General features: G+C 47.3%; 1 protein-coding gene across 4 annotated transcripts; it reads right to left on the reverse strand.

The window, feature by feature from the left end:
* Positions 1–402: 402 nt before the first annotated feature.
* Positions 403–23555, reverse strand: smim14 (small integral membrane protein 14). 4 transcript variants are annotated; one of them, XM_055911924.1, is made up of 5 exons: positions 23215–23379; positions 18686–18769; positions 13979–14027; positions 11894–12055; positions 403–5665 (listed from the first exon to the last, which is right to left on the reverse strand). In XM_055911924.1, exons 2-5 carry the CDS (start codon positions 18758–18760, stop codon positions 5658–5660), a joined length of 294 nt encoding a protein of 97 aa, XP_055767899.1. In that variant the 5' UTR covers positions 18761–18769; positions 23215–23379; the 3' UTR covers positions 403–5657. The 4 variants fall into 4 exon arrangements, with proteins under 4 accessions (XP_055767899.1, XP_055767898.1, XP_055767897.1 ...); XM_055911923.1 differs by having other exon boundaries at positions 11898–12055; positions 23215–23377; XM_055911922.1 differs by lacking the exon at positions 403–5665 and adding an exon at positions 23429–23555 and having other exon boundaries at positions 11835–12055; positions 23215–23332.
* Between the last annotated feature and the right edge of the window lie 412 nt (positions 23556–23967).

Below are 23967 nucleotides of genomic sequence, written 5' to 3' on the forward strand. Positions count from 1 at the left end.
TCTGGGAGTCATCAGATACAGACACTCTGGGAGTCATCAGATACAGACACTCTGGGAGTCATCAGATACAGACACTCTGGGAGTCAGATACAGACACTCTGGGAGTCAGATACAGACACTCTGGGAGTCAGATACAGACACTCTGGGAGTCAGATACAGACACCCTGGGAGTCAGATACAGACACCCTGGGAGTCAGATACAGACACCCTGGGAGTCAGATACAGACACCCTGGGAGTCAGATACAGACACCCTGGGAGTCAGATACAGACACCCTGGGAGTCAGATACAGACACTCTGGGAGTCAGACATACACCCCGGGAGCCAGACACACACACACACAGGGAGTCAGACAGACACCCTGAGTCAGACAGACAGGAAGTCAGACAGTGGACCAGGAAGCTGTTGTATTACAGTTTATTTGTTGTTTTGTAAGGTAAAGTGCATAGTTGAAGCCCTTTCTCTCTGTTAGACCAATACTAGTAATAATAACAGTGTTTATATTAGAGGCCTCCACTGGCACCACACAAGGCTACCGTCCCACACGGTGCCCTATTCCCTATATAGTGAACTACTAGTGACCAGAGCCCTATTCCCTATATTGTGCACTACTAGTGACCAGAGCCCTATTCCCTATATAGTGAACTACTAGTGACCAGAGCCCTATTCCCTATATAGTCAACTACTAGTGACCAGAGCCCTATTCCCTATATAGTGCACTACTAGTGACCAGAGCCCTATTCCCTATATAGTGAACTACTTTAGACCAGAGCCCTCCTTTTGTTTTTGACATACAGGGTCCTGGTCAAAAACTATACTAGGGCTCCCGAGTGGCGCAGACCCTGGTTCGAATCCAGGCTGTATGACAACCGGCCGTGATTGGGAGTCCCATAGGGCGGCGCACAATTGTCTCAGCATCGTCCGGGTTTGTCCGGAGTAGGTCGTCAATGTAAATAAGAATTTGTTCTTAACTGACTTGCCTAGTTAAATAAAAGTTACATTAAAATAAACTGTATATAGGGAATAGGGTGCCTAAGTAGTGCACTATACTGTATATAGGGAATAGGGTGCCTAAGTAGTGCACGATACTGTATATAGGGAATAGGGTGCCTAAGTAGTGCACTATATCGTATATAGGGAATAGGGATCTATTTTTGGGAGAAGTTCTCGTTCACTCTGCCCAACACCTAACAGAGAGAGAAAGTGTGGGGGGGGGTTAATATAAAATAGCTTTTTCAAAATGGCGTATCGGCTTCAAAACAGACAGATACATTTTTTTTTACATTTAAAAATAAAACCCTGGGGTGTATTCATTACGTCTTGCAATGGAAACCGTTTACCATTTTAAGAACCAAACGAAAGCGAACAGAACGAAACGAGGAGGGTAGGTACCTACATTTGTCCAAAAGAAACTCTGGAGTAAAAAATGGTTTCTGATCCAAATGTTTTGTTTGTTTGTTGCAACAAACTAAAAACGTTTCGCAACAGAATAGACATAATGAATACACCCCCACGACCTGACTACAATAACACAGTTGAACTACACTATGACATCATCAACGCACGCTACACTCAGATCCATTGTGACATCACTGCGGAATGTTGGGTGTTGATTCTGAAGAGCCCCTCCCCCTTCTTGTTGCTAAGTGATTCTATCCCCCCATTCCTTAACAAACTGTCTCGCTGTGTTGACGATCAGGGACCCGAAACCATATCAAACCTCTCAGAGTAGAAGTCCTGATCTCGGGTTAGTTTGGCTTTACAGATCACAATGAATACCGGATTAGATGGACAGCAGGGGGGAACCTGATCCTAGACTGTCTAGGAACAGGCAGAACTAACGACCATGATCGGTACACAGATCCGTTCCAGATTTCCTTAATCGATGACAAGAAACAGAGACAAGTCTCTCTCCATGTGACTGGCTGGTTAGAGTAAAGATAGATAACTTCCTCACCATCCAGAGGAAGACCGACCAATCAATAAACTAGATGACTAGCTAGTTGATTAGACCAATCAATAAACTAGATGACTAGCTAGTTGATCAGACCAATCAATAAACTAGATGACTAGCGACTAGCTAGTTGATCAGACCAATCAATAAACTAGATGACTAGCTAGTTGATTAGACCAATTCATAAACTAGATGACTAGCGACTAGCTAGTTGATCAGACCAATCAATAAACTAGATGACTAGCTAGTTGATTAGACCAATCAATAAACTAGATGACTAGCGACTAGCTAGTTGATCAGACCAATCAATAAACTAGATGACTAGCTAGTTGATCAGACCAATCAATAAACTAGATGACTAGCTAGTTGATCAGACCAATCAATAAACTAGATGACTAGCTAGTTGATTAGACCAATCCATAAACTAGATGACTAGCGACTAGCTAGTTGATTAGACCAATCAATAAACTAGATGACGAGTGACTAGCTAGTTGACCAAAACAAATGTCTATGTCCCAAAATGCACCTTAATCTATGTAGTGCACTAATTCTGACTAGAGCCCTATGTAGTGGACTAATTCTGACTAGACTAATTCTGACCAGACTAATTCTGACTAGACTAATTCTGACTAGAGCCCTATGTAGTGGACTAATTCTGACTAGACTAATTCTGACCAGACTAATTCTGACTAGACTAATTCTGACTAGAGCCCTATGTAGTGGACTAATTCTGACTAGACTAATTCTGACTAGAGCCCTATGTAGTGGACTAATTCTGACTAGACTAATTCTGACTAGAGCCCTATGTAGTGCACTAATTCTGACTAGAGCCCTATGTAGTTGACTAATTCTGACTAGAGCCCTATGTAGTTGACTAATTCTGACTAGACTAATTCTGACTAGAGCCCTATGTAGTGGACTAATTCTGACTATACTAATTCTGACTAGAGCCCTATGTAGTGCACTAATTCTGACTAGACTAATTCTGACTAGAGCCCTATGTAGTGGACTAATTCTGACTAGACTAATTCTGACTAGAGCCCTATGTAGTGGACTAATTCTGACTAGACTAATTCTGACTAGAGCCCTATGTAGTGGACTAATTCTGACTAGAGCCCTATGTAGTGCACTAATTCTGACTAGAGCCCTATGTAGTGGACTAATTCTGACTAGACTAATTCTGACTAGAGCCCTATGTAGTGGACTAATTCTGACTAGACTAATTCTGACTAGAACCCTATGTAGTGCACTAATTCTGACTAGAGCCCTATGTAGTGCACTAATTCTGACTAGAGCCCTATGTAGTTGACTAATTCTGACTAGACTAATTCTGACTAGAGCCCTATGTAGTGGACTAATTCTGACTAGACTAATTCTGACTAGAGCCCTATGTAGTGCACTAATTCTGACTAGACTAATTCTGACTAGAGCCCTATGTAGTGGACTAATTCTGACTAGACTAATTCTGACTAGAGCCCTATGTAGTGGACTAATTCTGACTAGACTAATTCTGACTAGAGCCCTATGTAGTGGACTAATTCTGACTAGACTAATTCTGACTAGAGCCCTATGTAGTGGACTAATTCTGACTAGACTAATTCTGACTAGAGCCCTATGTAGTGGACTAATTCTGACTAGACTAATTCTGACTAGAGCCCTATGTAGTGGACTAGACAGGCCATCTGAGATGCAGCCAGTGATGCCCAGAGGAAAGAGGGAAGAGGCCAGTATAAAAGGCTGATCCAGAGTCTACATTCCCGCCCCTCTGAGTTAGATTAGTAAAACACACAAAGTGGAATTTCTAAATGTGCTTTTGTTGTACATCAGCAGTTTCTCTCTCGTTATGTTAGTCACTTGTAGATGTGGGTCCGCAGACCCGTGATCAACTGTGGCCCCTCCTGATGATTTCAGGATTTTTTTGGTGGATCCCACCCCCCCATCCCTGGCCTATATAGTGCACTACCCCATAGAGCTCTGTTGAAAAGTAGTGCACTACCCCCATAGAGCTCTGGTGAAAAGTAGTGCACTACCCCATAGAGCTCTGGCCAAAAGTAGTGCCCTACCCCCCATAGAGCTCTGGTCAAAAGTAGTGCACTACCCCATAGAGCTCTGGTCAAAAGTAGTGCACTACCCCCATAGAGCTCTGGTCAAAAGTAGTGCACTACCCCATAGAGCTCTGGTCAAAAGTAGTGCACTACCCCCATAGAGCTCTGGTCAAAAGTAGTGCACTACCCCCATAGAGCTCTGGCGAAAAGTAGTGCACTACCCCATAGAGCTCTGGCCAAAAGTAGTGCCCTACCCCCCATAGAGCTCTGGTCAAAAGTAGTGCACTACCCCATAGAGCTCTGGTCAAAAGTAGTGCACTACCCCCATAGAGCTCTGGTCAAAAGTAGTGCACTACCCCATAGAGCTCTGGTCAAAAGTAGTGCACTACCCCCATAGAGCTCTGGTCAAAAGTAGTGCACTACCCCCCATAGAGCTCTGGTCAAAAGTAGTGCACTACCCCATAGAGCTCTGGTGAAAAGTAGTGCACTACCCCCATAGAGCTCTGGTCAAAAGTAGTGCACTACCCCCATAGAGCTCTGGTCAAAAGTAGTGCACTACCCCATAGAGCTCTGGTCAAAAGTAGTGTACTACCCCCCATAGAGCTCTGGTGAAAAGTAGTGCACTACCCCCATAGAGCTCTGGTCAAAAGTAGTGCACTACCCCCCATAGAGCTCTGGTCAAAAGTAGTGCACTACCCCCATAGAGCTCTGGTCAAAAGTAGTGCACTACCCCATAGAGCTCTGGTCAAAAGTAGTGCACTACCCCCCATAGAGCTCTGGTCAAAAGTAGTGCACTACCCCCATAGAGCTCTGGTGAAAAGTAGTGCACTACCCCCCATAGAGCTCTGGTGAAAAGTAGTGCACTACCCCCATAGAGCTCTGGTGAAAAGTAGTGCACTACCCCCATAGAGCTCTGGTGAAAAGTAGTGTGCTACCCCCATAGAGCTCTGGTCAAAAGTAGTGCACTACCCCCATAGAGCTCTGGTGAAAAGTAGTGCACTACCCCCATAGAGCTCTGGTCAAAAGTAGTGCACTACCCCCATAGAGCTCTGGTCAAAAGTAGTGTACTACCCACATAGAGCTCTGGTCAAAAGTAGTGCACTACCCCCATAGAGCTCTGGTCAAAAGTAGTGCGCTACCCCCATAGAGTTCTGGTCTAAAGTAGTGCACTACCCCGATAGAGCTCTGGTCAAAAGTAGTGCACTACCCCCATAGAGCTCTGGTCAAAAGTAGTGTACTACCCACATAGAGCTCTGGTCAAAAGTAGTGCACTACCCCCATAGAGCTCTGGTCAAAAGTAGTGCACTACCCCCATAGAGCTCTGGTCAAAAGTAGTGCACTACCCCCATAGAGCTCTGGTCAAAAGTAGTGCACTACCCCCATAGAGCTCTGGTCAAAAGTAGTGTACTACCCACATAGAGCTCTGGTCAAAAGTAGTGCACTACCCACATAGAGCTCTGGTCAAAAGTAGTGCACTACACAGGAAATCAATGGTGATGTACAGGGGTCAGAGGTCGCAGTGAGCTGTTGGGTTCCGGGTACCAACGTAGAACGGGCAGAACGTCCGGTGGAGATGGTGTGTTGTCCAGTAGATGGTTCTATCCGGTTCTGTCCGTCTGGTTCTGCTGCTAGTCCACCGGTGGAGCTGGGGGCTCCTGGTCACGACTCTGTTAAACACAACACCGGAGGAAGAACGGTTAATAAACACCGGAGGAACAACGGTTAATAAACACCGGAGGAACAACGGTTAATAAACACCGGAGGAACAACGGTTAATAAACACCGGAGGAACAACGGTTAATAAACACCGGAGGAACAACGGTTAATAAACACCGGAGGAACAACGGTTAATAAACACTGGAGGAACAACGGTTAATAAACACCGGAGGAACAACGGTTAATAAACACCGGAGGAACAACGGTTAATAAACACCGGAGGAACAACGGTTAATAAACACCGGAGGAACAACGGTTAATAAACACCGGAGGAACAACGGTTAATAAACACCGGAGGAACAACGGTTAATAAACACCGGAGGAACAACGGTTAATAAACACCGGAGGAACAACGGTTAATAAACACCGGAGGAACAACGGTTAATAAACACCGGAGGAACAACGGTTAATAAACACCGGAGGAACAACGGTTAATAAACACCGGAGGAACAACGGTTAATAAACACCGGAGGAACAACGGTTAATAAACACCGGAGGAACAACGGTTAATAAACACCGGAGGAACAACGGTTAATAAACACCGGAGGAACAACGGTTAATAAACACCGGAGGAACAACGGTTAATAAACACCGGAGGAACAACGGTTAATAAACAAACAAATACAATGAAACAATATCACAACCATCCCTCCATCCACCCTCCTCTTCTTCATCCACCCTCCTCTTCTTCATCCACCCTCCTCCATCCACCCTCCTCTTCTTCATCCACCCTCTTCTCCATCCACCCTCCTCTTCTTCATCCACCCTCCTCCATCCACCCTCTTCTTCTTCATCCACCCTCCTCCATCCACCCCCCTCTTCTTCATCCACCCTCCTCTTCTCCATCCACCCTCCTCTTCTTCATCCACCCCCCTCTTCTTCATCCACCCCCCTCTTCTCCATCCACCCTCCTCTTCTCCATCCACCCCCCTCTTCTTCATCCACCCCCCTCTTCTCCATCCACCCTCCTCTTCTTCATCCACCCTCCTCTTCTTCATCCACCCTCTTCTTCATCCACCCTCCTCTTCTTCATCCACCCCCCTCTTCTCCATCCACCCACCCCCCTCTTCTCCATCCATCCACCCCCCTCTTCTCCATCCATCCACCCCCCTCTTCTCCATCCATCCACCCCCCTCTTCTCCATCCATCCACCCCCCTCTTCTCCATCCATCCACCCCCCTCTTCTCCATCCACCTTCCACCCTCTATACGTACGTTGTGGGGTCCAATAGGCTCCCTCTATCCCTCCTCCTCCCTCTATCCATACGTTGTGGGGTCCAATAGGTTCCCTCTACCCCTCCTCCTCTCTCTATACGTACGTTGTGGGGTCCAATAGGTTCCCTCTATCCCTCCTCCACCCTCTATCCATACGTTGTGGGGTCCAATAGGTTCCCTCTATCCCTCCTCCACCCTCTATCCATACGTTGTGGGGTCCAATAGGCTCCCTCTATCCCTCCTCCACCCTCTATCCGTACGTTGTGGGGTCCAATAGGCTCCGTCTATCCCTCCTCCTCTCTATACGTACGTTGTGGGGTCCAATAGGCTCCCTCTATCCCTCCTCCTCCCTCTATCCGTACGTTGTGGGGTCCAATAGGCTCCCTCTATCCCTCCTCCACCCTCTATCCATACGTTGTGGGGTCCAATAGGCTCCCTCTATCCCTCCTCCTCCCTCTATACGTACGTTGTGGGGTCCAATAGGTTCCCTCTATCCCTCCTCCACCCTCTATCCATACGTTGTGGGGTCCAATAGGCTCCCTCTATCCCTCCTCCACCCTCTATCCATACGTTGTGGGGTCCAATAGGTTCCCTCTATCCATACGTTGTGGGGTCCAATAGGCTCCCTCTATCCCTTCTCCTCCCTCTATACGTACGTTGTGGTGTCCAATAGGTTCCCTCTACCCCTCCTCCTCCCTCTATACGTACGTTGTGGGGTCCAATAGGCTCCCTCTATCCCTCCTCCTCCCTCTATCCATACGTTGTGGGGTCCAATAGGCTCCCTCTATCCCTCCTCCTCCCTCTATACGTACGTTGTGGGGTCCAATAGGCTCCCTCTATCCCTCCTCTCTCTATCCATACGTTGTGGTGTCCAATAGGTTCCCTTTACCCCTCCTCTCTCTATACGTACGTTGTGGGGTCCAATAGGCTCCCTCCTCCTCCCTCTATACGTACGTTGTGGGGTCCAATAGGCTCCCTCTATCCCTCCTCCTCCCTCTATACGTACGTTGTGGGGTCCAATAGGCTCCCTCCTCCTCCCTCTATACGTACGTTGTGGGGTCCAATAGGCTCCCTCTATCCCTCCTCCTCCCTCTATCCATACGTTGTGGGGTCCAATAGGCTCCCTCTATCCCTCCTCCTCTCTCTATACGTACGTTGTGGGGTCCAATAGGCTCCCTCTATCCCTCCTCCTCTCTCTATACGTACGTTGTGGGGTCCAATAGGTTCCCTCTACCCCTCCTCCTCCCTCTATACGTACGTTGTGGGGTCCAATAGGCTCCCTCTATCCCTCCTCCTCCCTCTATCCATACGTTGTGGGGTCCAATAGGCTCCCTCTATCCCTCCTCCTCCCTCTATACGTACGTTGTGGGGTCCAATAGGCTCCCTCTATCCCTCCTCCACCCTCTATCCATACGTTGTGGGGTCCAATAGGTTCCCTCTATCCATACGTTGTGGGGTCCAATAGGTTCCCTCTATCCCTCCTCCACCCTCTATCCATACGTTGTGGTGTCCAATAGGTTCCCTTTACCCCTCCTCTCTCTATACGTACGTTGTGGGGTCCAATAGGTTCCCTCCTCCTCCCTCTATACGTACGTTGTGGGGTCCAATAGGCTCCCTCTATCCCTCCTTCACCCTCTATACGTACGTTGTGGGGTCCAATAGGCTCCCTCTATCCGTACGCTGTGGGGTCCAATAGGTTCCCTCTATCCGTCCTCCACCCTCTATCCATACGTTGTGGGGTCCAATAGGCTCCCTCTATCCCTCCTCCTCTCTCTATACGTACGTTGTGGGGTCCAATAGGTTCCCTCTACCCCTCCTCTCTCTATACGTACGTTGTGGGGTCCAATAGGTTCCCTCTATCCCTCCTCCTCTCTCTATCCATACGTTGTGGGGTCCAATAGGCTCCCTCTATCCCTCCTCCTCTCTCTATACGTACGTTGTGGTGTCCAATAGGTTCCCTTTACCCCTCCTCCACCCTCTATCCATACGTTGTGGGGTCCAATAGGCTCCCTCTATCCCTCCTCCCTCTATACGTACGTTGTGGTGTCCAATAGGTTCCCTTTACCCCTCCTCCTCTCTCTATCCGTACGCTGTGGGGTCCAATAGGCTCCCTCCATCCCTCCTCCACCCTCTATCCATACGCTGTGAGGTCCAATAGGCTCCCTCTATCCGCACGCTGTGAGGTCCAATAGGTTCCCTCTATCCCTCCTCCACCCTCTATCCATACGTTGTGGGGTCCAATAGGCTCCCTCTATCCCTCCTCCTCTCTCTATACGTACGTTGTGGGGTCCAATAGGCTCCCTCCTCCTCCCTCTATACGTACGTTGTGGGGTCCAATAGGTTCCCTCTATACGTACGTTGTGGGGTCCAATAGGTTCCCTCTACCCCTCCTCCTCTCTCCATACCTACACTGTGAGGTCCAATAGGTTCCCTCTATACGTACGTTGTGGGGTCCAATAGGTTCCCTCTACCCCTCCTCCTCTCTCTATACGTACGTTGTGGGGTCCAGTAGGTTCCCTCTACCCCTCCTCCTCTCTCTATACGTACGTTGTGGTGTCCAATAGGTTCCCTCTATCCCTCCTCCACCCTCTATCCATATGTTGTGGGGTCCAATAGGTTCCCTCTACCCCTCCTCCACCCTCTATCCGTATGTTGTGGGGTCCAATAGGTTCCCTCTATCCATACGTTGTGGGGTCCAATAGGTTCCCTCTACCCCTCCTCCTCTCTCTATACGTACGTTGTGGGGTCCAATAGGTTCCCTCTATCCCTCCTCCTCCCTCTATCCGTACGTTGTGGGGTCCAATAGGCTCCCTCTATCCCTCCTCCTCTCTCTATACGTACGCTGTGGGGTCCAATAGGTTCCCTCTACCCCTCCTCCTCTCTCTATACGTACGCTGTGGGGTCCAATAGGTTCCCTCTATCCCTCATCCTCTCTATACGTACGTTGTGGGGTCCAATAGGTTCCCTCTATCCCTCCTCCACCCTCTATACGTACGTTGTGGGGTCCAATAGGTTCCCTCTACCCCTCCTCCTCTCTCTATACGTACGCTGTGGGGTCCAATAGGTTCCCTCTACCCCTCCTCCTCTCTCTATACGTACGCTGTGGTGTCCAATAGGTTCCCTCTATACGTACGCTGTGAGGTCCAATAGGTTCCCTCTATACGTACGCTGTGAGGTCCAATAGGTTCCCTCTATACGTACGCTGTGAGGTCCAATAGGTTCCCTCTATACGTACGCTGTGAGGTCCAATAGGTTCCCTCTATACGTACGCTGTGAGGTCCAATAGGTTCCATCTATCCCTCCTCCTCTCTCTATACGTACGTTGTGGGGTCCAATAGGTTCCCTCTACACGTACGCTGTGAGGTCCAATAGGTTCCCTCTACACGTACGCTGTGAGGTCCAATAGGTTCCATCTATCCCTCCTCCTCTCTCTATACGTACGTTGTGGGGTCCAATAGGTTCCCTCTATACGTACGTTGTGGGGTCCAATAGGCTCCCTCTATCCGTACGCTGTGAGGTCCAATAGGTTCCATCTATCCCTCCTCCTCTCTCTATACGTACGTTGTGGGGTCCAATAGGTTCCCTCTATACGTACATTGTGGCGTCCAATAGGTTCCCTCTATCCATACGTTGTGAGGTCTAATAGGCTCCCTCTATCCCTCCTCCTCTCTCCATACCTACACTGTGAGGTCCAATAGGTTCCCTCCTCCTCCCTCTATACGTACGTTGTGGGGTCCAATAGGGTCCCTCTATCCCTCCTTCACTCTCTATACGTACGTTGTGGGGTCCAATAGGCTCCCTCTATCCCTCATCCACCCTCTATACGTACGTTGTGGGGTCCAATAGGCTCCCTCTATCCCTCCTCCTCCCTCTATACGTACGTTGTGGGGTCCAATAGGCTCCCTCTATCCCTCCTCCTCCCTCTATACGTACGTTGTGGGGTCCAATAGGCTCCCTCCTCCTCCCTCTATACGTACGCTGTGGGGTCCAATAGGTTCCCTCTATACGTACGTTGTGGGGTCCAATAGGTTCCCTCTATCCCTCCTCCTCTCTCCATACCTACACTGTGAGGTCCAATAGGTTCCCTCCTCCTCCCTCTATACGTACGTTGTGGGGTCCAATAGGCTCCCTCTATCCCTCCTCCTCCCTCTATACGTACGTTGTGGGGTCCAATAGGCTCCCTCTATCCCTCCTCCTCCCTCTATACGTACGTTGTGGGGTCCAATAGGCTCCCTCTATCCCTCCTCCTCCCTCTATACGTACGTTGTGGGGTCCAATAGGCTCCCTCTATCCCTCCTCCTCTCTCTATACGTACGTTGTGGGGTCCAATAGGTTCCCTCTATACGTACGTTGTGAGGTCCAATAGGTTCCCTCCCTCCCTCCTCCTCCCTCCATACCTACACTGTGAGGTCCAATAGGTTCCCTCTATACGTACGTTGTGGGGTCCAATAGGTTCCCTCTCTCCCTCCTCCTCCCTCCATACCTACACTGTGAGGTCCAATAGGTTCCCTCTCTCCCTCCATACCTACACTGTGAGGTCCAATAGGTTCCCTCTCTCCCTCCATACCTACACTGTGAGGTCCAATAGGTTCCCTCCTCCTCCCTCCATACCTACACTGTGAGGTCCAATAGGCTCCCTCCCTCCTCCACCCTCTATACGTACGTTGTGGGGTCCAATAGGTTCCCTCTCTCCCTCCATACCTACACTGTGAGGTCCAATAGGTTCCCTCCTCCTCCCTCCATACCTACACTGTGAGGTCCAATAGGCTCCCTCCCTCCCTCCATACCTACACTGTGAGGTCCAATAGGTTCCCTCCTCCTCCCTCCATACCTACACTGTGAGGTCCAATAGGCTCCCTCCCTCCTCCACCCTCTATACGTACGTTGTGGGGTCCAATAGGTTCCCTCTCTCCCTCCATACCTACACTGTGAGGTCCAATAGGTTCCCTCCTCCTCCCTCCATACCTACACTGTGAGGTCCAGTAGGTTTTCCGGCAGGCGGTGCTGTGGATCCTCTGAGGCTGTTGGGTCTGAGGAGGAAGAGGAGCAGAACCAGAACCATCCAGCCCATCAGAACCATGGGGACAGTCAGATCTCCACCTCCTACTGAGCCACTGGGTCCTGGTACTGGAGGGACACAGAGAGACAGACACACATTAATAACTTGGCTAATAATAATAATAATAAATAACAATAATAACAATACTAATAATAAAAATAATAAAAAATAATAATAAATAATAATAAACATTACTAATAATAAATAATAATAATAATAAACAATAATAATAAATAATAATCGTAATAATAACAATAATAAATAATAATCATAACAATAATAATAAATAATAATAATAAATAATAATAATAATTATAAATAATAATAATAAATACTAATAATAAATATAATAATAATAAATAATAACAATAATAATACTGGATGGTGTATCAACACACAAAAAAAACAAGTGTGTATCTCCACTGAAAGTGTTGTTTAGACCGGTACTGGAGGCATAATGTGGGTCAGTGTGGTGAAACATACTGTCCTGACCCGGTACTGGAGGCTTAATGTGGGTCAGTGTGGTGAAACATACTGTCCTGACCCGGTACTGGAGGCTTAATGTGGGTCAGTGTGGTGAAACATACCGTCCTGACCCGGTACTGGAGGCTTAATGTGGGTCAGTGTGGTGAAACATACCGTCCCGACCCGGTACTGGGGGCTTAATGTGGGTCAGTGTGGTGAAACATACCGTCCTGACCCGGTACTGGAGGCTTAATGTGGGTCAGTGTGGTGAAACATACCGTCCCGACCCGGTACTGGAGGCTTAATGTGGGTCAGTGTGGTGAAACATACCGTCCTGACCCGGTACTGGAGGCTTAATGTGGGTCAGTGTGGTGAAACATACCGTCCCGACCCGGTACTGGGGGCTTAGTGTGGGTCAGTGTGGTGAAACATACCGTCCTGACCCGGTACTGGAGGCTTAATGTGGGTCAGTGTGGTGAAACATACCGTCCCGACCCGGTACTGGGGGCTTAATGTGGGTCACTGTGGTGAAACATACCGTCCCGACCCGGTACTGGAGGCTTAATGTGGGTCAGTGTGGTGAAACATACCGTCCCGACCCGGTACTGGAGGCTTAATGTGGGTCAGTGTGGTGAAACATACCGTCCCGACCCGGTACTGGGGGCTTAACGTGGGTCACTGTGGTGAAACATACCGTCCCGACCCGGTACTGGAGGCTTAATGTGGGTCAGTGTGGTGAAACATACCGTCCCGACCCGGTACTGGAGGCTTAATGTGGGTCAGTGTGGTGAAACATACCGTCCCGACCCGGTACTGGGGGCTTAATGTGGGTCAGTGTGGTGATACATACCGTCCTGACCCGGTACTGGAGGCTTAATGTGGGTCAGTGTGGTGAAACATACCGTCCCGACCCGGTACTGGGGGCTTAATGTGGGTCAGTGTGGTGAAACATACCCTCCTGACCCGGTACTGGAGGCTTAATGTGGGTCAGTGTGGTGAAACATACCGTCCTGACCCGGTACTGGGGGCTTAATGTGGGTCAGCGTGGTGAAACATACCGTCCCGACCCGGTACTGGAGGCTTAATGTGGGTCAGCGTGGTGAAACATACCGTCCCGACCCGGTACTGGAGGCTTAATGTGGGTCAGTGTGGTGAAACATACCGTCCCGACCCGGTACTGGAGGCTTAATGTGGGTCAGTGTGGTGAAACATACCGTCCCGACCCGGTACTGGAGGCTTAATGTGGGTCAGTGTGGTGAAACATACCGTCCCGACCCGGTACTGGAGGCTTAATGTGGGTCAGTGTGGTGAAACATACCGTCCTGACCCGGTACTGGGGGCTTAATGTGGGTCAGTGTGGTGAAACATACCGTCCCGACCCGGTACTGGAGGCTTAATGTGGGTCAGTGTGGTGATACATACCGTCCTGACCCGGTACTGGAGGCTTAATGTGGGTCAGTGTGGTGATACATACCGTCCTGACCCGGTACTGGAGGCTTAATGTGGGTCAGTGTGGTGATACATACCGTCCTGAGGACACTCTGTGTCTGTACAGTAGGACTGAGACTGACGTAGCTGGTGGACAAGAACACAGTAGGATAGAGAGAGGGGGGGGGGGGAGAAGAGGGGGGGGGGGGGGGGGAGGGGGAGAGAGATGGGGGGGGGAGAGAGGGAGAGACAGGAGGGGGAGAGAGGAGGGGGAGAGAGAGAAAGAGAACATTAGTTTACAGATCATGTTGGTTATGTCCTTATTAGACCAGAGATACAGGCACACAGAGAGGCAGACAGAGAGACAGACAGACAGGCAGACAGAGAGGCAGGCAGACAGGCAGACAGGCAGGCAGGCAGACAGAGAGGCAGGCACACAGACAGGCAGACAGACAGGCAGACAGACAGACATGCAGACAGAGAGGCAGACACACAGAGAGGCAGACACACAGAGAGGCAGACACACAGACAGGCAGACACACAGAGAGGCAGACAGACAGGCACACAGAGAGGCAGACAGACAGGCAGACAGACATGCAGACAGACATGCAGACAGAGAGGCAGACAGACAGGCAGGCAGACAGACAGATCTTGTTGTTTTCAATTAATCATTAAATTCCTATGAGATAATGGAAGTCGTCTGGCAGCTCTCGTCCTCTTCAAGGAACACAAAACTAGAACTTCGGGATGCTTGGCCTTCGAGGCAGAGTTGCAAAGAAAAAGCCATATCTCAGACTGGCCAATAAAAATACAAGATTAAAGATGGGAAAAGAACACAGACACTGGACAGAGGAACTCTGCCTAGAAGGCCAGCATCCCGGAGTCACCTCTTCACTGTTGACGTTGAGACTGGACAGAGGAACTCTGCCTAGAAGGCCAGCATCCCAGAGTCACGTCTTCACTGTTGACGTTGAGACTGGACAGAGGAACTCTGCCTAGAAGGCCAGCATCCCGGAGTCGCCTCTTCACTGTTGACGTTGAGACTGGACAGAGGAACTCTGCCTAGAAGACCAGCATCCCAGAGTCACGTCTTCACTGTTGACGTTGAGACTGGACAGAGGAACTCTGCCTAGAAGGCCAGCATCCCGGAGTCGCCTCTTCACTGTTGACGTTGAGACTGGACAGAGGAACTCTGCCTAGAAGGCCAGCATCCCAGAGTCACGTCTTCACTGTTGACGTTGAGACTGGACAGAGGAACTCTGCCTAGAAGGCCAGCATCCCGGAGTCGCCTCTTCACTGTTGATGTTGAGACTGGACAGAGGAACTCTACCTAGAAGACCAGTATCCCAGAGTCACCTCTTCACTGTTGACATTGAGACTGGACAGAGGAACTCTGCCTAGAAGGCCAGCATCCCGGAGTCACCTCTTCACTGTTGACGTTGAGACTGGACAGAGGAACTCTGCCTAGAAGGCCAGCATCCCAGAGTCGCCTCTTCACTGTTGATGTTGAGACTGGACAGAGGAACTCTGCCTAGAAGGCCAGCATCCCGGAGTCGCCTCTTCACTGTTGACGTTGAGACTGGACAGAGGAACTCTGCCTAGAAGGCCAGCATCCCGGAGTCGCCTCTTCACTGTTGACGTTGAGACTGGACAGAGGAACTCTGCCTAGAAGGCCAGCATCCCAGAGTCACCTCTTCACTGTTGACGTTGAGACTGGACAGAGGAACTCTGCCTAGAAGGCCAGCATCCCGGAGTCGCCTCTTCACTGTTGATGTTGAGACTGGACAGAGGAACTCTGCCTAGAAGGCCAGCATCCCGGAGTCGCCTCTTCACTGTTGACGTTGAGACTGGACAGAGCAACTCTGCCTAGAAGGCCAGCATCCCAGAGTCGCCTCTTCACTGTTGACGTTGAGACTGGACAGAGGAACTCTGCCTAGAAGGCCAGCATCCCGGAGTCACCTCTTCACTGTTGACGTTGAGACTGGACAGAGGAACTCTGCCTAGAAGGCCAGCATCCCAGAGTCACCTCTTCACTGTTGACGTTGAGACTGGACAGAGGAACTCTGCCTAGAAGGCCAGCATCCCGGAGTCGCCTCTTCACTGTTGATGTTGAGACTGGACAGAGGAACTCTGCCTAGAAGGCCAGCATCCCGGAGTCGCCTCTTCACTGTTGACGTTGAGACTGGACAGAGCAACTCTGCCTAGAAGGCCAGCATCCCAGAGTCGCCTCTTCACTGTTGACGTTGAGACTGGACAGAGGAACTCTGCCTAGAAGGCCAGCATCCCGGAGTCACCTCTTCACTGTTGACGTTGAGACTGGACAGAGGAACTCTGCCTAGAAGGCCAGCATCCCGGAGTCGCCTCTTCACTGTTGACGTTGAGACTGGACAGAGGAACTCTGCCTAGAAGGCCAGCATCCCGGAGTCTCCTCTTCACTGTTGACGTTGAGACTGGACAGAGGAACTCTGCCTAGAAGGCCAGCATCCCAGAGTCGCCTCTTCACTGTTGACGTTGAGACTGGACAGAGGAACTCTGCCTAGAAGGCCAGCATCCCAGAGTCACGTCTTCACTGTTGACGTTGAGACTGGACAGAGGAACTCTGCCTCGAAGGCCAGCATCCCGGAGTCGCCTCTTCACTGTTGAGGTTGAGACTGGTGTTTTGTGGGTACTATTTAATGAAGCTGCCAGTTGAGGACTTGTGAGGCATCTGTTTCTCAAACTAGACACTCTAATGTACTTGTCCTCTTGCTCAGTTGTGCACCGGGGCCTCCCACTCCTCTTTCTATTCTGGTTAGAGCCAGTTTGTGCTGTTCTGTGAAGGGTGTAGTACACAGTGTTGTATGAGATCTTCAGTTCCTTGTCAATTTCTCACGTGGAATAGCCTTCATTTCTCAGAACAAGAATAGACTGACAAGTTTCAGAAGAAAGGTCTTTGTTTCTGGCCATTTTGAGCCTGTAATCGAACCCACAAATGCTGATGCTCCAGATACTCAACTAGTTTAAAGAAGGCCAGTTTTATTGCTTCTTTAAATCAGGACAACAGTTTTCAGCTGTGCTAACATAATTACAAAAGGGTTTTCTAATGATCAATTAGCCTTTTTAAAATTATAAACTTGGATTAGCTATCACAACGTTCCATTGGAACACAGGAGTGATGGTAGCTGATAATGGGCCTCTGTACGCCTATGTAGATATTCCATATTAAAAATCAGCCGTTTCCAGCTACAATAGTCATTTACAACATTAACAATGTCTACAATGTATTTCTGATCAATTTGATGTCATTTTAAAATGTACAAAAAAAAAAAGTGCTTTTCTTTCAAAAACAAGGACATTTCTAAGTGACCCCAAAACTTTCTAACGGTAGTGTATATGTACATTATAACTCAACATAGGTCTGTATCTATTATATACTTTGAAATCTCTGTATTTTCATTAAAATAAGATATTGGACATCTCCCAGGAAGTAAAGGACCAAACTGTGGTTTAGGTCCCGCTCTGTCTGTAGGCAAATGAGGAAACTCTCATGGTTGTGCTGGACCAATGACAGCTGGCCACATCGACACACCTGTACACAGGGACCAATGAGATGGCCTGGCTGACTAGAGCACATTCTAAACAGATTTACACCCCCGCCTCCCAGCATTCCATTGTTGCCACGTTCTAATCACTACCTTGAAGCACAGAGAAATGAGAGATATGAGAGGGATATGCGAGAGAGAGAGAGATATGAGAGAGAGAGAGAGAGAGAGATATGAGAGAGATATGCGAGAGAGAGAGAGATATGCGAGAGAGAGAGAGATATGAGAGAGAGAGAGAACGAGAGAGAGAGAGAGAGAGAGAGAGAGAGAGAGAGAGAGAGAGAGAGAGAGAGAGAGAGAGAGAGAGAGAGAGAGAGAGAGAGAGAGAGAGAGAGAGAGAGAGAGAGAGAGAGAGAGAGAGAGAGAGAGAGAGAGAGAGAGGAGGAGGAGAGAGAGAGAGAGAGAGAGAGAGAGAGAGAGAGAGAGAGAGAGAGAGAGAGAGAGAGAGAGAGAGAGAGAGATATGAGAGAGAGAAATCGTGTGTGTGTGGTGTGTCTGTCAGTCAGTCCTGAAGACAAACACAGAGAGACAGACAGCAGGAACCAGGGTATGCTGCTGGCTCAGAGCCTCCACAGTCCCACACACTTTCCCCCTCCCTCCTTCTCTCTCTCTACTTCTCTCCTTGTGTCTCGCCTTTTTCTATTCCTCTCCTTTGCTCTCTCTCTCTCAATTCAATTTAAGGTCTTTATTAACATGGGAAACGTATGTTAACATTGCCAAAGTAAGTGAAGTAGATAATAAACAACAGTGAAATAAACAATATAAAATGAACAGTAAACATTACACTCACAGACGTTCCAAAAGAATAAAGACATTTCAAATGTCATATTATGTCTATATATATATCTATTATGTCTCTATTTACAGTGTTGTAACGATGTACACATCTCTCTCTAATGTAAAAACACTGGATTGGTCGAGGCGAGGAGTTCCCAGTCATTTTATTTCTAATGTCTTAAGGGAAGTGAACAAGCGCACCCCCCCCCGCCGCACCTCTCTGATTCAGACGGGTTGGGTTAAATGAAGATACATTTCAGTTGAATTCCTTCAGGTTATATAACTGACTAGGTACCCTCCTCTCCTCTCAAATGGAATCTCTCTCCATCACACACACACACACACACACACACACACACACACACACACACACACACACACACACACACACACACACACACACACACACACACACACACACACACACACACACACACACACTCTTACCAGGTTGATGAGTCGTCTCATGGCGTGCTCCTGGGTGCAGATGCACTCACAGGGGTCAAAGCCTCCCTCCGCCATTACGATCACCTGACAAAACACACACCTGGGATGAGAACAGACACACACACATCTGGGACGAGAACACACACACCTGGGACGAGAACACACACACACCTGGGATGAGAACACACACACACACACACCTGGGACGAGAACACACACACACACACACCTGGGATGAGAACACACACACACACACCTGGGATGAGAACACACACACACACCTGGGACGAGAACACACACACACACCTGGGACGAGAACACACACACCTGGGACGAGAACACACACACACAGCTTCAGAAAGTACCAGCATTTCCCAGGCTGCTTCACTCTGCTGATACCAACTGGATCTGAATGAATCACCACAGTCCACAGAGAGGAGACATCGTTGACAACCGAAATTCCCCCCCCCACTTGCTACCTGTGCCATAAAAGGCCCGAACCTCTTGGCAGATGCAGTAGCTCAGAGAGGCTTACAGTTTAAAAGCCACTTTTAAAATGTTTACTTGGACGTTGTGTAACTTATTTACATTGACGTGGTTCTCATTCATTTTGGCCAAATAACAAGCAATGAGGAAATGGTTTACAGTTAAACAAAGCACATCCTGGAGCCTTTTATTTGTGTGCTAAATGATCAGTACATGGTTACCAAGATAGTTAGGTACACATTGCCACCCTAGAAGCAAAGCAGAGACACATCTAATGAGTACTGGCCATGTAGGGGCGAGGTAGAAAGGTGAAATTACAGAAAGTCTCTGATGTGAAACAAAACGCAAATAATAGATGCTAAGCCTGTTAGATGGTTAGCCTGTTAGCAAATGCTAAGACTGTTAGCAAATGTTAGATGCTAAGCCTGTTAGCAAATGTTAAATGCTTAGCCTGTTAGATGCTTAGCCTGTTAGCAAATGTTAGATGCTTAGCCTGTTAGCAAATGTTAGATGCTTAGCCTGTTAGCAAATGTTAGATGCTTAGCCTGTTAGCAAATGTTAGATGGTTAGCCTGTTAGCAAATGTTAGATGGTTAGCCTGTTAGATGCTAAGCCTGTTAGCAAATGTTAGATGGTTAGCCTGTTAGCAAATGTTAGATGCTTAGCCTGTTAGCAAATGTTAGATGCTTAGCCTGTTAGCAAATGTTAGATGGTTAGCCTGTTAGCAAATGTTAGATGGTTAGCCTGTTAGCAAATGTTAGATGCTTAGCCTGTTAGCAAATGTTAGATGCTTAGCCTGTTAGCAAATGTTAGATGCTTAGCCTGTTAGCAAATGTTAGATGCTTAGCCTGTTAGCAAATGTTAGATGCTTAGCCTGTTAGCAAATGTTAGATGCTAAGCCTGTTAGCAAATGTTAGATGCTAAGCCTGTTAGCAAATGTTAGATGCTAAGCCTATTAGCAAATGTTAGATGCTAAGCCTGTTAGCAAATGTTAGATGCTTAGCCTGTTAGCAAATGTTAGATGCTAAGCCTGTTAGCAAATGTTAGATGCTAAGCCTGTTAGCAAATGTTAGATGGTTAGCCTGTTAGATGGTTAGCCTGTTAGCAAATGTTAGATGGTTAGCCTGTTAGCAAATGTTAGATAGTTAGCCTGTTAGCAAATGTTAGATGCTTAGCCTGTTAGCAAATGTTAGATGGTTAGCCTGTTAGCAAATGTTAGATGCTTAGCCTGTTAGCAAATGTTAGATGCTAAGCCTGTTAGCAAATGTTAGATGCTTAGCCTGTTAGCAAATGTTAGATGGTTAGCCTGTTAGCAAATGTTAGATGCTAAGCCTGTTAGCAAATGTTAGATGGTTAGCCTGTTAGATGGTTAGCCTGTTAGCAAATGTTAGATGGTTAGCCTGTTAGCAAATGTTAGATGCTTAGCCTGTTAGCAAATGTTAGATGGTTAGCCTGTTAGCAAATGTTAGATGGTTAGCCTGTTAGCAAATGTTAGATGGTTAGCCTGTTAGCAAATGTTAGATGCTAAGCCTGTTAGCAAATGTTAGATGGTTAGCCTGTTAGCAAATGTTAGATGGTTAGCCTGTTAGCAAATGTTAGATGCTTAGCCTGTTAGCAAATGTTAGATGGTTAGCCTGTTAGCAAATGTTAGATGGTTAGCCTGTTAGCAAATGTTAGATGGTTAGCCTGTTAGCAAATGTTAGATGGTTAGCCTGTTAGCAAATGTTAGATGCTTAGCCTGTTAGCAAATGTTAGATGCTTAGCCTGTTAGCAAATGTTAGATGCTTAGCCTGTTAGCAAATGTTAGATGCTTAGCCTGTTAGCAAATGTTAGATGCTTAGCCTGTTAGCAAATGTTAGATATTTAGCCTGTTACCAAATGTTAAATGCTTAGCCTGTTAGCAAATGTTAGATATTTAGCCTGTTACCAAATGTTAAATGCTTAGCCTGTTAGCAAATGTTAGATATTTAGCCTGTTACCAAATGTTAAATGCTTAGCCTGTTAGCTAACGTCACTGTAGCCCTTGATCATGATTTTCAGTTCCATTACATACGAGTCATTGGACGAAAGCGTCTTCTGTGGGGGGGGGGGGGGGGGGGAGTTTAGTTAAGAGGCCCGACTCTCGGTCTGAACATTAACAGGCATCGCTTGCATCGCTAACAGGCATCGCTTGCATCGCTAACAGGCATCGCTTGCATCGCTAACAGGCATCGCTTGCGTCGCTAACAGGCATCGCTTGCGTCGCTAACAGGCATCGCTTGCGTCGCTAACAGGCATCGCTTGCGTCGCTAACAGGCATCGCTTGCGTCGCTAACAGGCATCGCTTGCGTCGCTAACAGGCATCGCTTGCGTCGCTAACAGGCATCGCTTGCGTCGCTAACAGGCATCGCTTGCGTCGCTAACAGGCATCGCTTGCGTCGCTAACAGGCATCGCTTGCGTCGCTAACAGGCATCGCTTGCGTCGCTAACAGGCATCGCTTGCGTCGCTAACAGGCATCGCTTGCGTCGCTAACAGGCATCGCTTGCGTCGCTAACAGGCATCGCTTGCGTCGCTAACAGGCATCGCTTGCATCGCTAACAGGCATCGCTTGCTCTACGGTTTTAAAAGCATAAGGACCTTATCTTTCATATCGGCTGGAAATAATAACATATTTTTTAAAGGCTACATTGATACATACTTTTATAGGGTTAGAGTTCCCACACTGCCGTATTTCCATGTTTTATTTTATTTCACATTTATTTAACCAGGTAGGCTAGTTGAGAACAAGTTCTCATTTACAACTGCGACCTGGTCAAGATAAAGCAGAGCAATTCGACACAAACAACCACACAGAGTTACACATGGAATAAACAAACATAGTCAATAATACAGTAGAACAAAAGAAAACAAAAAGTCTATATACAGTGAGTGCAAATGAGGTAAGATAAGGGAGTTAAGGCAATAAATAGGCCATGGTGGTGAAGTAATTACAATATAGCAATTAAACGCACATTAAACACGTTACAGCGCTTGTTTACAGAAAACAGACAGAGTGGACAACCTGCGCTAATTAATTGAACACCTGTGTGTCAACTGAAGACAGACGCCACAAACATGTCACTCAAAAATACAGTTTTTTTGTAATGTTGCATTTGTGAAATTATTTCGATGTGAAAGTTTAATAAGAGGGATTTATGTTTCTAGAACCGTAGCGCAATAGAGAATCGATGCATGTCTAGATGGGAGTAGTTAGCTGTTTTGGATTCCAGAGCCATATCGCCATTTTAACAGAACATTTAAGAAGTAACTTGAGGCCTCTTCAGTTCAATATCGGGCTAACTGTAACTAGTTAGCAGCTAGTCTCTGTGCACGTCCAAGGCTGACAAAGTCATCCTGTCTTGTATTATTGAACAATAAAAAGGAAACAAACTTGTCTTGTAGACATATTTCATAAAACGAGTTAAAAAGCAGAATGGGCTAAGATTACAATGTTACCGGTATATGCAGTTAAGTGGTTAGATGGCGTTATGTATTTCAAAGCTTGTGTTTACTTCTAATGTAGCTGTAAGCTAAGTGTTGATAGCAACTGGTTAACACAGTACTAACAGCTAGTAAGGCTAACATTAGTAGGCTATAGTTGCAAACTTATTTGTAACTATACATTCATAAAAGTATTTGCTTGTAAATTGGCTGATAATTCAATTGAAACCAGTAGTCATGACTGCGAATAATATGGGTTTAATTTTAAGTGAAGTTATTTTTGTTGGGAGTTCACTTGACATATATAGGGAATAGGCTGGCTTGTACGTCAGACACCGCAATTTTATTTTCCGGCATGACTTAGGTTCTCTGATCAGTTTTATGTAATAACTCGAAAAATAGAGGTGTAACTTTGCATTGGAGCCTTTTGATGCATATTATAATCAAAATCCATTCGTTACGTGTGGTTGCGTTAATGCTACCTACCCTGCAGATTCAGTACTTTTACCCAGCCGAGCCAGCTAGCAACAATTAAACATTTGCGTTTTACTGTGTTATTGAAGGAACAGAGAGACGACACTTACCTGGACACTGATCCAGACGCAGCTTTAGAGTCCAGTGAATGTATTTTTCTTGTTGTTATCGTTCCCGGTAGTAGAACACGTTATTAGAAAGCCACAGCTGGCCAAACTGATAACATATCTGTACAGTAGAAGATTTCCAGGGGATCATTCATTATGCCAACTCTGTTGCAAAACGTGTCGTAAACGGAGGCAAACGAAACGGGAGGGGACCTACCTGAATCTGTCCAATAGAAACGGTCGTTTTAGTTGCAAAACGGAGAACTAATGATAACACCCAAGCTCTCTGCCCCGTCTGTGTTTTGATACAGTACGCGAAAGCCACGTCACGACAGGATACTCGTGTTTTTGGTCGTCACTGGTTACCACAGCCATAAATCGCTACTATTTCTACAATTTCTCTTCTTCAATTGTATTTTAAATCTTAACCACACTGGCTATATTGTAAATATGTATGAAAACAAATTATACCAAAATTATATTTAAGGTTATGCATAAGGTTAGCAATTTTGACTTTGTGACTGTAGTAACGTGGAAACCTTTGTTGTTTTTTTTCAACTCAGCGTTTCAACTGTCTCAGACTCCCGATTGGTTTAGATATCCAGCGGGATATCATTTCAGCCAATCAAAGTCAGGAGCGAGTTAAGATGCGATGACTTACGGAAGGTAAACAAACCATACAGGGTCAATCAATCCCCCAGTGACAGATGGAGTATATTATGAAGAATTAACAGTACATGTTAGGTGTACAACAAA

The sequence above is a fragment of the Salvelinus fontinalis genome, unplaced genomic scaffold (genome assembly GCF_029448725.1).
Source record: "Salvelinus fontinalis isolate EN_2023a unplaced genomic scaffold, ASM2944872v1 scaffold_0107, whole genome shotgun sequence".
Classification (NCBI taxonomy): domain Eukaryota; kingdom Metazoa; phylum Chordata; class Actinopteri; order Salmoniformes; family Salmonidae; genus Salvelinus; species Salvelinus fontinalis.

What these genes read in the sequence shown, in the direction of transcription:
- smim14 (XM_055911922.1), bottom strand. Translation starts at nt 18,760, where the DNA reads ATGGCGGAGGGAGGCTTTGACCCCTGTGAGTGCATCTGCACCCAGGAG. An exon ending in TGAGACGACTCATCAACCTG is followed by an intron (nt 14,028 to 18,685) that starts GTAAGAGTGTGT and finishes CTTGTCCACCAG; the next exon opens with CTACGTCAGTCTCAGTCCTA. An exon ending in CACAGAGTGTCCTCAGGACG is followed by an intron (nt 12,056 to 13,978) that starts GTATGTATCACC and finishes GTGTCCCTCCAG; the next exon opens with TACCAGGACCCAGTGGCTCA.